The 12,182-nt window shown below is 46.3% G+C and overlaps 2 protein-coding genes across 7 annotated transcripts in view; one reads left to right on the forward strand and one right to left on the reverse strand.

Annotated features, from left to right (window-relative positions):
* The window catches only part of RAB11FIP3 (RAB11 family interacting protein 3), an 86,539-nt gene that overhangs the window by 36,012 nt on the left and 38,345 nt on the right, over positions 1-12,182 (forward strand). For all 6 annotated transcript variants that reach the window (XM_035722060.1, XM_035722056.1, XM_035722058.1 and 3 more), the window contains exon 2: positions 6,575-6,668. In XM_035722060.1, the coding sequence (XP_035577953.1) occupies positions 6,575-6,668 (94 nt within the window). The remainder of the gene's footprint in view (positions 1-6,574; positions 6,669-12,182) is intronic.
* LOC113931987 (multivesicular body subunit 12B-like) lies at positions 7,492-10,581 on the reverse strand. The gene is given in 1 exon segment (XM_035721997.1): positions 7,492-10,581. A coding segment is annotated over 1 exon segment (1,005 nt). The 5' UTR covers positions 8,497-10,581.

A 12,182-nucleotide genomic window follows, 5' to 3' on the forward strand; every position in this document is an offset into this window, starting at 1 on the left:
CACTATTTTTCTTCTCTTTTGTTCACTGCATAAGAGATGTGGTTCCCTTGACCTGTACCTATCTGGTCTGCTCCCTCAAGCGTTGGGAGAGACTTGTGGTGAGGAGTCCAGGGGTCCTCAGGAGCCCAGGGCAGGGCTGGGAGTAAACCCGAGGGATGGCACATTGCCTCTGGCTGGGCTCTTAGAATGGGAGTGATTCCTGGAAAAGTGATTCTGGGAAGCAGAAATGTCCCTTCTACTTCTCTTTCCTGCTGCTCGCCTGAATTGAATAAAAGGTTTTTATGCCACATCAGAGGTTGTTTCCTTCCTTGGATGACGTTTTTCCTCTGATGAAAAGCTGACTATTAATAAATTACACAAGGGGAGGGGAGATACCTGAAGTACATAGATCTGGGATTTTAGGATAATCAAAAGGCTTTATTTATTTATTTTTTAAAGATTTATTTTTTTACTTGAGAGAGAGAGTGCGCATGCACACGTGTGGTGGGAGGGGCAGAGGGAGAGAATCTTCAAGCAGGCTCCCTGCTGAGCATGAAGCCCCATGCAGGGCTTGCTCCCAGGACCCTGAGATCATGACCTGAGCCACCCAGGCGCCCCAGAAGGCTTTAGATTTATAGAGCTGAGGCTTTTTTCAAACAAGTTAGTCAGTTAAAATGTTCTGTCAATCAAAACCTGTTCTGTTTTGGGGCACCTGGGTAGGTTAGTTGGTTGAGCATCCAGCCATGAGTTCAAGCCCCGAGTTGGGCTCCATGCTGGATATGGAGCCTACTTTAAAAAAATTGTTTTGGTTTTGTTCTGCAAGGAAGAGCTTATCTGACATAAAAATTTCCATCATTTTAATAATCTAATAGAAGAGGGCAAATGCCTGGCAAATTTGTACTTCCACACCCATTTTTTGCTTTTTTGTGCCTTTCTCCTCCTTTTTTGCTTTATTAAGGTATATAATTCTACACTTAAAAAAATCTTGCTAATGGGGCACCTGGGTGGCTCAGTTGGTTAAGTGGCTGCCTTCAGCTCAGGTCATGATCCTGGAGTCCCGGGATCGAGTCCCGCATCAGGCTCCCAGTTCTGTGGGGAACCTACTTCTCCCTCTGAGCCTCCCCCCTCTCATGCTTTCCCTCTCTCCTTCTCTCTCTCAAATAAATAAATAAAATCTTTAAAAAAAATCTTACTATTACGGAATATTTCAAGCATATATGAAAATAGAGACGGTAACGTAATAAGCCTGCGTGTGCCCATTGCTCTGCTAAACTGTCAACTCCTGGAAATCTTGTTGCCCCCACCAGTGTTTCCAAGTAAATCCCAGACTTCATATCATTTTATTCATAAATACAAATATTTCAGTACTTTTTTTTTTAGATTAATTCATTTGAGAGGGAGAGAACGAGCGAGAGAGGGAATACAAACGGGGAGGGGCAGAGGGAGAAGCAGACTCCCCATTGAGCAGGGAGCCCGACACAGGGCTCGATCCCAGGACCCCAGGATCATGACCCAAGCCAAAGGCAGACACTTAACCGACTGAGCCACCCAGGCATCCTCTGGCCAGTCTTTTTAACTTTAGCTGTTCAAATAGATATGCCTCTCATTGAAGTTTTAATTGGCACTTCCCTAATGACTAATGATGTTGACTTGAATCCTCTTAAATCTATTGGAACTTGTTTTATGTTCCAGAATGTAGTCTCTTGGTAAATGTACCTATGCACTTAAGAGGATTGTGTCCTCTACTTTCATTGCCTGGGGTGTTCTGTACTACACTTGATCTTAGCCAAAAGGCCGAGAAGCGATTGGGGGGTGATCTGTAAATGTGAGTTTGAGGTGCTTAATGGGATCACCATGACTTCTGACAAGACAAGCTTTGTTGAAAGTATTACAATTCAAGTATGGTGGTAACAGCGAGATGCACAAATGGGGGTAGTTTCTCCTTGTGAAGAGCTGTGCTTTCAGCTTGATTTCTATGAGAGGTGTCTCTTCAGTTGGCCTTAACTATGGTTAGCAAACTTGCTCTGGTTTCTTCTGTTCGACTTTATGTCTCCACATCTGTAACAGAAACAATAAAATTTGTTAGTAAATTTCTCAGAATCATCCTGTAGGAGCCAGCTCTATCTGTCTGTTGCTGCTAGCAGTCTGGTAACTTAATGTATCCATATCCTGGAGAGGGTACTGGCTGGCTTTGACCATTCTGGTGTACGTCCCTGGACCTGGTGTTCTCTAGACTATAAAGAAAGTATAATTAAAGTGCACTTTAAAAAAAACATATATACTTGGATTCATCTTCTAACATGGTAACGTGTAAAAAGGCCTGCTCCTAGTTAATGATTTGTTTAAAAAGCTTTGGGTTGGGCGCCTGGGTGGCTCAGTTGGTTAAGCGACTGCCTTCGGCTCAGGTCATGATCCCTGGAGTCCCGGGATCGAGTCCCACATAGGGCTCCCTGCTCAGCAGGGAGTCTGCTTCTCCCTCTGACCCTCCCTGTCCTCATGTGCTTTCTCTCTCTCTCATTCTCTCTCTCAAATAAATAGAATCTTAAAAAAAAAAAAAGCATTGGGTTAATGTTTCAGAATGAACAACATGGTACTTTGTGTTCGATTAGTAGCTTCATTGTTGAAATTCTTTGAAATCTTTTTTTTTTTTTTTGAAGTAAGCTCTATGCCCGTTGTAGGGCTTGAACTCATGACTCTGAGATCAAGAGTCACATGCTCTACTCACTGAGCCAGACAGGTGCCCCAAAATTCTTAGGCATCTTAAGGACAGATTGACCAGTATGGATTCCAGGTTAGATAGCCATTCAGGTATCCAGCGCTAGATATCATGTGCTTTAGGAATGAAGGTTTTTGTGAGATAAGGAAGGAGGCATTTTATAAATAATTCTGATTCAGTTGTCTCAAGAAGTCAGAGGACGAGTGGACTCCCAAGCCCAGTATCTCAGTAGCACACAGGGTCCTGGGATGGAGGGACGGTGGCCACCATCTTATCCACGTAATGGAGGGAGAAGAGGGAGATGCAGTCTCTGGCTTGAGGGCCCTGGACCGTTAGGGTCAGTCAGCCTGAGCTGGTCCTATTCCAGTCTGGCTCTGTGTTACCCAAATAGTGGGGAGGGGGCTGCCCATGGCGGCCTGCCAGTCTGCCCGTTGCAGAGGAGGCCCCGAGAGACATTTGTGGATGGTGTAGATTGATGGGTTTGGCCTTAGCCAGGGGCTCGTGCCCGCCATAGCCTTAGCCCTGGTTCTCTGCCTTTGAAATACCTTGTCTACAGTTCATTCCCAAGTGTTCGCGTGTCGCCATCCCCCTATCCTCCGGCTTTCCTGGGTGGTCCTTGCCTCCTTTTGTGGTCAGAGGTGAGCTGTCCTCTGGCCAGTGCCTCGTCCTTTTTTCCTCGCCGCCCCCTCCAACATCGGTCCTCTCTTTCTTGCTTTCTTCGCTCTTTTTGTCTTTTTCTCGTTTTTGTTTTCTCTCTCTCTTTAAAATTTTCATTATGGAAAAGTCCAAGCCTAAACGAAAGTAGATAGAGTAGTGTGATGCCTCCCCAGTACCCCACCCCCAGCCTCAGCAATTGCCAGTCAGGGCCAGTCAGCCACAGATATGTAACCGCAGATGTGCCTTGGCCCCTAGTGTTGGGAGGATCTCTACATCAGTGAGTGTATAAAAAAATTACTGGGGCGCCTGGGGGGCTCGGTCGGTGAAGCGTCTGCCTTCAGCTCGGGTCCTGATCCCGTCCGTGGTCCTGGGATCGAGCCCCGCATCGGGCTCCCTGCTCTGCGGGAGGCCTGCTTCTCCCTCTCCCGCTCCCCCTGCTGGTGTTCCCTCTCTCTCTGTGTCTCTCTCTGTCAAATAAATAAATAAAATCTTAAAAAAAAAATTACTAAAATATCATTATCACAGCTGTAAAAATTAAGTATCTTAGTATCAAACAGTATTCAGTATCTAGGATCAGTAGTCACATTTCTAATTATTTTACAAATATGATTTAAAACAACAGTTTATTTGAATCAGGATCCATAAAGCCCTTACATGGTCACAGATTGGTATGTCTTCCAAGTGTCTTAGTGAGGGCTTCCTCTCCATCTTTTTCCCTTTGAAAACAGAAGGTCACTTCTCTGTCAGGGTCCTCGTGGAGTGGGCTTGCTGGTTACATCCATGTGATATTGTTGAAACATGTTTCCTTGATCACTGTATTTCCTGTAAATTGGTAGTTAGATTCAGGTTTGATTTAGGTGGTGTTGCATGCTTCCACCAGGAGATACGTAGTGTCTGGTGGTCTGTCTTTTTATGACTTTAGAAGGCACTGAGCATCGTTGATTCTGTCCATTACTGCACTGAGGATTGTAGGATGTGACGTTTTGATCCTTCATCCCTCCCCCATTTATTAGCTGGGATGCTCTATAAAGAGAAACTTGCCCTCATCTGCTGTCGCTTGCCCTGATTTATGGTTTGTAGAGGAAAGACAGGCTAACTATTTGATTCTTTCCCTTTATTTATTAGTTTTCACAATAATAAACGATTCACTAGTAACCTCCAAAGAGGACCAGTTGTTTTTTGTTTGTTTTTGTTTTTTACCATATTACACCTTCATGGATTAAAACGTGTTTGATGTGTTTCAGTCCACTGGTTATCATTCTCATCAGTGCTCATATTCTCCTTGTGGGCTGTGAGGGCCTCTTCAGGATGGCTCCTGAGTTATTGGATGTTACCTAATGAGTCTTTGATAGCTTCTTTGCTTTCAGGTGTGACGGGGAGTCCGGGCCCCGTTTGTACACTTCCTGGCCTGTCTCCAAGGATCTTGGTTTCTTTTCATGGGAAGTGGGGTTTAAATATCACAGCCTGGTGCTAAGGTGTTCACTGTTAATTGGACAGAATTAGAAAGTCTTTGTTTTTTTAATACGTCATGAGTGATCTTTGTTTTATTTAATACATCATGAGTGATACTTTATAGTGATGCTTCAGGTTTACATACGGGATTACCAGGTGTTTGCTTAATGCTTTCCCTCTGGTATCCTTCTTTCCTTTTTCACTTGCATGAGGGTGCCTGTCCGGAACAACACTTCAGACGATGGCATTGGAACATTCCTTATTACTTGGTATTACTGCTGAACAGTTTAATGATAATCAGATTTTCTTTTGTAAAGTCAGTTGAAGTTTGCATAGCTATTCAGAGTGTTTTTCCCTTTAAAGTCCAGGAAATTCACCAGAGCAAGTCCTGGAATAGGGTCTTCTGGGGTCCGGAGTTGGTACTTGGTACCTCAGGTAGTGTTTCAACATGCAGTGGAAATTCTTTTTTTAATTTATAGTTTTCTTAAATAGAGTTTTTTTTTTTAAAGATTTTATTTATTTATTCGAGAGAGAGAATGAGAGATAGAAAGTACGAGAGGGAAGAGGGTCAGAGGGAGAAGCAGACTCCCTGCCGGGCAGGGAGCCCGATGTGGGACTCGATCCCGGGACTCCAGGATCATGACCTGAGCCGAAGGCAGTCGCTTAACCAAGTGAGCCACCCAGGCGCCCCTTAAATAGAGTTTTTTTTTTTTTAAAGATTTATTTATTTATTTGAGAGAGAGAGAATGAGAGCGATAGAGAGCACGAGAGGGAAGAGGGTCAGAGGGAGAGGCAGACTCCCTGCCGAGCAGGGAGCCCGATGTGGGACTCGATCCCGGGACTCCAGGATCATGACCTGAGCCGAAGGCAGTCGCTTAACCAACTGAGCCACCCAGGCGCCCATCCCCTTAAATAGAGTTTTAATATTTGTTCTATACCTTTGCTTTGATTTTTCTTCTCTGGGTCTTCTGTTATTCATATATTAGATCGTCTTTGCAATATTTGTCACCTTCTCTTCAATCCTTTTTAAAACTTTTTATTCATTTATTTTATTTTTTTGTTAAAGATTTTATTTTTTTTTGAGAGAGCACGAGTGAGGGGAGAGGCAGAGGGAGAAGCAGACTATCCGCTGAGCAGGGAGCCCGATGTGGGGCTCCCTCCCAGGATCCTGGGATCATGACCCGAGCCAAAGGCAGACACTCAACCGACTGAGCCACCGAGGTGCCCCGACTAATGGTGTCTTTTGAAGGACAAAAGTTTTAAATTTTGATGAAACCCAGTTTATACTTGAACATATAAATGTATCTTCTTTCTGAATTTCATTCTCAATAACATCCAAGTGTGAATCATCTTACTTTTTATGATTTTTGATATTCATCGTCTACTTGCCTAAGTTATTTTTACGAAGGATTCTGCACAGCCTGCAAGGCCTCTTGGAATGGATGGGTGGGTCTGTGCTGTGTTAATAATAGTCTAGTTATGGGCTAGAATAATACCTAAAACTTCAACACTTTTGATCTTAGTCGGGAAGCATGACTATTGACCTTTGAGAGCAGGATCTTATTTCCATCACTGATGGTCCTTGGTGCTGTTGGCAGCTTTCTCCTGGGAGGCCTCCTGTCTGGCTGGTGCTGTTGGTGGCTCTTATTCTCAGCACCACACCTTGCAAGTAGGCTGCTCGTCTGGATGTGGTGAAAGGGTCGAGTACAGAGCATACCCCTCCTCTGATTTTGTAAGGCCAGATAACGTATTCTCTCTTGACAATTTCAGGTGAAGGACTTAACGAAATACTTGGACCCCGGTGGGCTTGGTGTGATCAGTTTTGAGGACTTCTATCGAGGGATCACCGCGATCAGGAATGGAGGTCAGTCTCCCCCACTGTGTGTTTCCCTCTCCTCGTGTCCTCTGCTCCAGCCCTCGCCTTGCTGTGCCCTCATCTACCCTTAGGAATGCCCCTTTGGCTGGACTTAACGTCTTCCCTACTCCTCCAAGCCCCTAAAATACCCTTGGGTTTCAGGGTGCTCTCTCCCTGTCCTTTGCCTATTTTTTTTTTTTTTTGAAGATTTTATAGAAGTTGCCGGCTCACTCTGCCACGCTCCCCTCCTTCCTGCCCCAAGCTATCATTCTGTCACCCTCCTGAGAGAGGGCTCGTGGGCTGCCAGCCACAGAAAATAGCCCACTTCTAAGTGACGATGCGTGACAGAATGTCTCAGTTTGCAGAGGGTGCCGAGCTGAGCCAGGCCAGAGAGCCTTTATTGCAAGTTTGTTGGGACTGAGGCAGAGATTATCTCCAAACACGCTGATGACAGAGAAGTAATCTTATATATAAAACTATAGAAGAGAGGGCTAAGAAGGTGAAGGCCATGCTGGGCAGGAGCCAGTGTGTCCTGAGTGATAATTCTCCACAAATCTTTGGGCTCTTGCTCTGATCACAGCCCTACAGGGGAGGTGAGTGTGGAGAGAAGGGGGCCATTCCTGCGCTGCTTCACGACTTAGAAAATGTTCTCAGACACCCCAGATCCATATACAGCCCCCTGTGCTGGGAAGGTGGCATTCATTAGCGAATCATTTCACAGCTATAAATAACTAGCTTCGAGTGAGTTGCCCAAGGCAACGTCACGCCGGACCATGGCACGGCCCTGGCGGGGGACCATTCACGTGTGTTGTATGGTGCGCAACCTGTGTGGTCATTCACAGAGTCTCTGGTGGGATGGCCACACGTGCTTCGGACTCCAGATGCCCCATCGGTCACCTGCTGACCCTTCTTCCACCAGCTTCCTGTGGTCCTCGGGAGGGAACATGGGGCTAGACACATGGAAGCTCTCAGGGTCTGATATGGCATACAGATTGGAGTGCTGGTACTCATAGTCAGCCCGAGTGCTGTTCCTGCCTCGGAAGGTAGCAGGGAGCATTAGTGAGATGTGCCTGGGGAGATTGGGGGCTGGGGTGGAAGCAGCTGATGACTGGGAATGTGTTGTGGGTTGAGATGAATCATGATTCCTCGGTACTTTGCCCATTCGATACCAGATCCCCATGCTGTTCAGTTCCCCAATAAACGTGTACTGAGGAGGGGCCTGCTTGGTCCGGCCCATGATCCGAATGTCACAAATTGCAGCTTCAGTTGAATCCCGTGGGATAAATTTAATGCACAGCCTCTTTTTTCTAAAAGCCAATTCCTGTGTGTCCACCGTCTCCTGAATTGGGATGAAGCCTACAGGCAGAGTGTCCTTGATGTCAATGAGCTTCATATCCACTAACACGTTCCCTAAATGACTATTTTCTTTGGAAAATGATCTCGTGAAACACAGGTATCTGGTAACCTTGGATTTAAATAAGCCGTCTTTCCAGAGGTCAGCGTCCACACCATCTGCTGTCTGTGCAACTACATCATAGCCTGTTGGGGCTCAGTTCCGAGAAGCCACCACCCCCACCCCCGTGATGGGATCCATCGACGTCTCTGGCAAAGCTTCTGAAAGGTCTTTGACTTCAGGCATGGTGGATTGGTCTGTTCCCAGCTGGGGCGGCGGCGGCTGCTGCTGATATAGAGAACAGGAGCCCCAGCCCACACCTGAAGTCCCGCTGGGCTGGAAGATGGTTAACAGTGTGTGCTGATGCCATGATGTTTGTCCTGGTCTCCCCGCCAGCATTGAAGTACTCATCCTCCAGTCGTTGGGCAAGTTAGGGGTTGACATTTCACACTTTCCTCCATTAGGATGTCCTTCAGTGGAAGGCTGACCTCTGTCTTAGGATCTGCTTCCTTGGGAGCCCAGCTTGGTTGCAGTTGGATCTGCTCGCTCTTGAACAAACCCCTCCACCACTTCTGTGTCCCAGGCCTGGGGATTACAAATCAGGGAGGTAGTTTATTGGAAAAAGGAAGTCCATGGTATAGGGTGTTCCTCTGAGGGACTGGGTTAAGATTTCCTGATGATTAAGTCATAAAACAAATTAAGCCCAAACTAACACGAGAGACTCTGAATGAAAGCACATCTTCTACACTCATGTCCTGTATTTCCAGGAAACATAAGCCAGGATCAGGGCCTCCCTCCAATGAACAAGTGTTGGTCCAATAAATTCACTATAATTATCTTAACTCTCTGAACCTGAGGTTAAAGAAAAAAATTTATGTCTAACTCTAGTTGATCTCTTTTTACCTTTAATTCACTTGTTTGCTTTCAACTGTGGATTTGATAGTGATTCTATAGTATTGTAAAGTATATGCTACAAACACTCTAATTCATAATTAGCCATTTTGATAAGCAGATGAGTCTTTTTTCAACTCCCTGCAGCTCTGAGTAGTACCTGTTCTGTTCAGAGAAAAAATATATTTTAATACAGAAGGACAAGTCTGAGTACGGTTTACTAAAGATTGTTTTTCACGGAAGCAGTTGTAGATTCTAGATGATTCTATGGTTCCTAAATCCAAAAGCCATCAGAATGGAGGCACTTCCAACATCAAATAAGCTTTCACACAAATGAACTTCTTCATCATTTTAGTTGATGTTCCATCATTTGGAGTACTAGGTCAGATTACCTCTCACCTGAATTTTTGCAGGTGGTAGTGTCAGAAATGAGATGGAAAATTTCATACCAAAGCCCTTTACTTGAAGGGGCATGGCTGAAGCAGGCTGGAGTACCAAATGTTGTGTAATTATCAAATAGGAATAGGCCCCACCAGGCCCCTCTAGAATGAGCTTTGTGTAGACAATCTGCCCACTCTAATAATTGGGTGTCTATGGCTAGGGCTGCAGTATCTCTTCTACACAATACATGAAAAGATGCTTATCACAAGACTCTAAATGAATATTCAGTTAAGTATACCATGAGGACATCTAAGCTTGTGTTGTGCAAATGGCTCTGTACTAAATGGTAAATTTTAAAATGTATAAATAAATGAATAAAATGATACTATACATTTGGGATTAAAAAAAAAAATCCTATGTTCCAGAACTAACTCAGCCTCCTATCCATAATCTTAGAAAGTTACTGCCCCTTTCCGTGGACATGCCAGAATATCGAAAGGCTTCCATACGAGCACCCACATGTACACTTGCTGTTGGTGTTCTGCAGGCCGCAGACTGCTTTGTTTCCATCGTGTGGATCCGTCCATATTCTGCCTGGCCAACAAAGCCATTTTTTTTTTTCCAGTGGTCTGCATTTCAAATCATATACTCCCGTACACTTCACCCTAAGTGCTTCCACACGTGTGGTAGTCGTTACTGAGAATTAGTGTTTGTGGTCTTACTTGGAGTAAAAATTTACTTATGGTAAGTGCACAAATCTTAAGTAAATCTTCAGTCACTCCGAACTCTGACAGTTCTTAATGCCTAGTGATGGAAATCCCTGCCACGTATTATCATCACCACAGACGGTTCCCTCACGGCCCTCAGCGGCCCCTTCCTCCTCACTACACCACCTTGGCTGATTTTCATCACCCGCGATCAGCTTGGCCTCTCGTGGGCTTCGTTCGCACAAAGGGAATCATCAGCATGTGCTCTCACATGTGGCTTCTCCCTTGGTGGTGTCTCTGAGATTCATCCATGTTGCATGGATCAAAGTCTGGTTTTCGATTGCAGAGCAGTGTCCCATTGTGTGTTTGTACCACATTTTGTTGATCTCTTGCCCAGGGGAGTGGACACTTGGTTTTGGGCTACCATGTCTCCAATTTGGGGCTGGGATGAATACAGCTCCTACTGACATTTATGTATGTCTTTTTTTTTTTTTAAAGATTTTATTTATTTGTTTGACAGAGAGATAGAGAGAGAGCACAAGTAAGCAGAGAGGCAGGCAGAGGGAGAGGGAGAAGCAGACTCCCCCCTGAGCAGGGAGCCCGACGTGGGGCCTGATCCCAGGACCCTGGGGTCGTGACCTGAGCCGAAGGCAGATGCTCAACGACTGAGCCACCCAGGCGCCCCATTTATGTATGTCTTTGTGTGGACACATGTTTTCATGCCTTTGGGGCCTGGACACAGGATGGGATGGTTGGTTTTGTGGGTTTAAGCTTAGTTTCTTACACACTCTCATGGTGCCCATATGCTGTCCCTTCACTTCGAATTCTGGAGCTCTGGAGAGCCCTCTTTTTCTCATGACCCAGCTTCAGCCAGGTGTGTTGGGGGTGACGGTGGCAGGAAGGCACTGGTTGCAGGCTCTTCCCTTCTTCCTGTACTTGTCAGAGAAGGAGGAGGAGGAGTAGACCTGGACAGGACCCGCAGTGGCCAGGTCAAAGGATGCCCTTGGACCTGAAGTCTTATCAGCAGTTTTTGGTAGAGTTACCTGTCTTGTGTGTCCACTCTATTGCCCAACAGTGTCGCAGAGGGGCTGGGTTTCCTAAAACACCGAGGCCAGGTGGCTCTGAGATGCGCTCTGTGTATCGTGACCTGTATTTACCCTTTGCTCTTTCACCCAGTCAGTCCACACACCCATGAGTACCACCGTTGCCCAGGGGCCCTGTGGGCCTTTGGGTCCAGAGCACACATCAGTGTGGTGGGTGGGCGCCGTGCCATAGGACCACCAGGCCAGTTCCAGGTAGGGGCCCTCTCTGAGGAGGGCTGGAGTGAGGTCTGGTCCAAATGATGGAGCTGCTCTGAGGCCTGTGTGATGAGCATGACTGAGCTTGAGGATGGAGAGGCTGCAGGCCCTGGGGCTGCTGTGAGGGTGGCACCACTTCCGGGGCAGATGGGGCCTGGTGGGGAGACATGGAGAGCAGGTGGGGCAGCAGACCCTCTGGGAGGTGGTAATGGCAGGGGCTGGGTGATGTGAGTAATGCCAGGTGGGCTTGGGGATGAGGAAGAGAGCCCTTGGGTGACTTAGCGTCACATGCCTGTGTCTCTGCCCGTGTAACCAGTAGGTGGTAACCCTTATGTGATTTTCCGAGGTTAGGGATACAGTTAAACACGAAGTTGTTTAAGCCTTCGCGCTTTTGCCCAAAGATTTTGGTGGTGGCTTCATACAAACTTTGGCCTTTGCTCATCCTCCAGTGCCTTTGGTGGCTTCCTGAACAGAGCACATGCACGAGCCCCCAGTCATGCTCCTCAGGACCTCCCTGGGCCACTGCAGCGGTGTCCAGGACCCTTAGGGGATGGCTTTGTTCTCCAACAACTTCTGTCAGTTAACCTGTGGGAAACTCACGGTATTTGCTTTTTTCTCTTAGTTTTAAAATCCAGTATGATTTCTGACTCATCAGTTATTTAAAAGTTCTTTTAAAATCTTGTCATTAATCTCACACCTACTTGTGTGTGATAGAGAATGGGATCTCTGTGTTCATTCTTTGACATCGGTTGAGATTGTTTTGTGGTCTTCCACACAGCCAGGTCTTACACATGTGGTGTACGAGCTTGAAGGTGCGGTGCTTACTCTCTAACCGAGGCGCAGGGGCATGCCT

This window comes from Zalophus californianus, chromosome 10, assembly GCF_009762305.2.
Source record: "Zalophus californianus isolate mZalCal1 chromosome 10, mZalCal1.pri.v2, whole genome shotgun sequence".
In the NCBI taxonomy this organism is placed as follows: domain Eukaryota; kingdom Metazoa; phylum Chordata; class Mammalia; order Carnivora; family Otariidae; genus Zalophus; species Zalophus californianus.